Source organism: Telmatherina bonti (assembly GCF_933228915.1).
Source record: "Telmatherina bonti genome assembly, chromosome: 5".
Taxonomy (NCBI): domain Eukaryota; kingdom Metazoa; phylum Chordata; class Actinopteri; order Atheriniformes; family Telmatherinidae; genus Telmatherina; species Telmatherina bonti.
Window position 1 is genome coordinate 16,434,632 of NC_136623.1, and position 1,128 is coordinate 16,435,759.

Below are 1,128 nucleotides of genomic sequence, written 5' to 3' on the forward strand. Positions count from 1 at the left end.
TGTAACAGGAGGCCATTGTCAGAAGGAGTGGCCTGGGCTGCACTTGATGCCAAATCATTACTATGCCAACATGTCTCATGAGTATCTGGATTCTGGCTTTGGATCTTTTGAGAGCCACTACTCTGACATTCCGCAATCCCCCAGCAACTCCCACACGCTCCGGCCTCAGCATCAGAGTCCTCACCCCAGCATGTCTCAGGAAAACAACCCCCGTCATTCCTGCAGGTGCTGTTCCCATGTTCACCAGAAACATCAAAGAAATACTGACTACAAGGGTCAGTCCATCTATGACACCTACCCTCCACATATGTTGCCAACCAGTGCGCCCCACCAACACAGCCTACCCAACTATTACCATTATAATGAAGCCCCCCATCTTCAGCAAAACTACTGGTCAGATCCCTTTCAGGGACTGCCGCAAGCCAAAGCAACAAGGAACATCCCCTCTTTGGTCCATAGACCACACTCCTACAACTCTCGTCACTCCTATCAGGATCATCAGTACCAGACCTGGAGCCAACAGCAAACTCCTTCCGTTGCATTAGAGACACAAAGGTCTGAACTTCGCAAGAAGCTGCAAGCCATCTTCAAACCACATCAGGTCGATATGGTAATGAAGATTTTTCCAGATCTGATGGATGCTGAAAAACTGGCTGCAGAGATACTCAACATGAAAGCTCAGGGGGTGATATTCTGAGCTTTTCCTCTCCATTTCAGTCAGAAATAGCAAGATGTTTCTGTTTTCTCACCGCAAATGGAGAATCTCTTAAGATTTTACAGATTTAATAAGAAAAATAAGTTGAAACCTAATTGAGGGGGAGAGGGACATTATTAAAACAATGATAAAAAAAAATAAATAAATAAATATTCTATTATATTTATAAAAAGTTAAGGTAATTTGTTTTTGAGTTATTTGTATGACATTGTAGTCAGATGTGATCTTGTCATCCATTTTATGGATAGAATGAGCCTCTAGACCAAAGATGGTGATGGTTGAGTTTCTAGAGTTTTGACTGTTGATGCATGTTGCATTAAATTTTATTATTTTGACACCAATCACCCACAATAGTTTGACCAACTGTCTAAACCCAAGTAGCTCCTGACAATCTTGCCAAGACTTCTGAACAG

At 42.4% G+C, this 1,128-nt stretch overlaps 1 protein-coding gene across 1 annotated transcript in view; it reads left to right on the forward strand.

Annotated features, from left to right (window-relative positions):
• Window positions 1-697, forward strand: part of zc3h12aa (zinc finger CCCH-type containing 12Aa) — a gene marked incomplete at both ends in the record, with an annotated part of 4,490 nt that extends 3,793 nt beyond the window's left edge. The window contains one exon of the mRNA XM_079240148.1: window positions 1-697. This exon is cut by the window's left edge and continues 310 nt beyond it. Coding sequence (XP_079096274.1) covers window positions 1-697 — 697 coding nt within the window.
• Window positions 698-1,128: the final 431 nt, after the last annotated feature.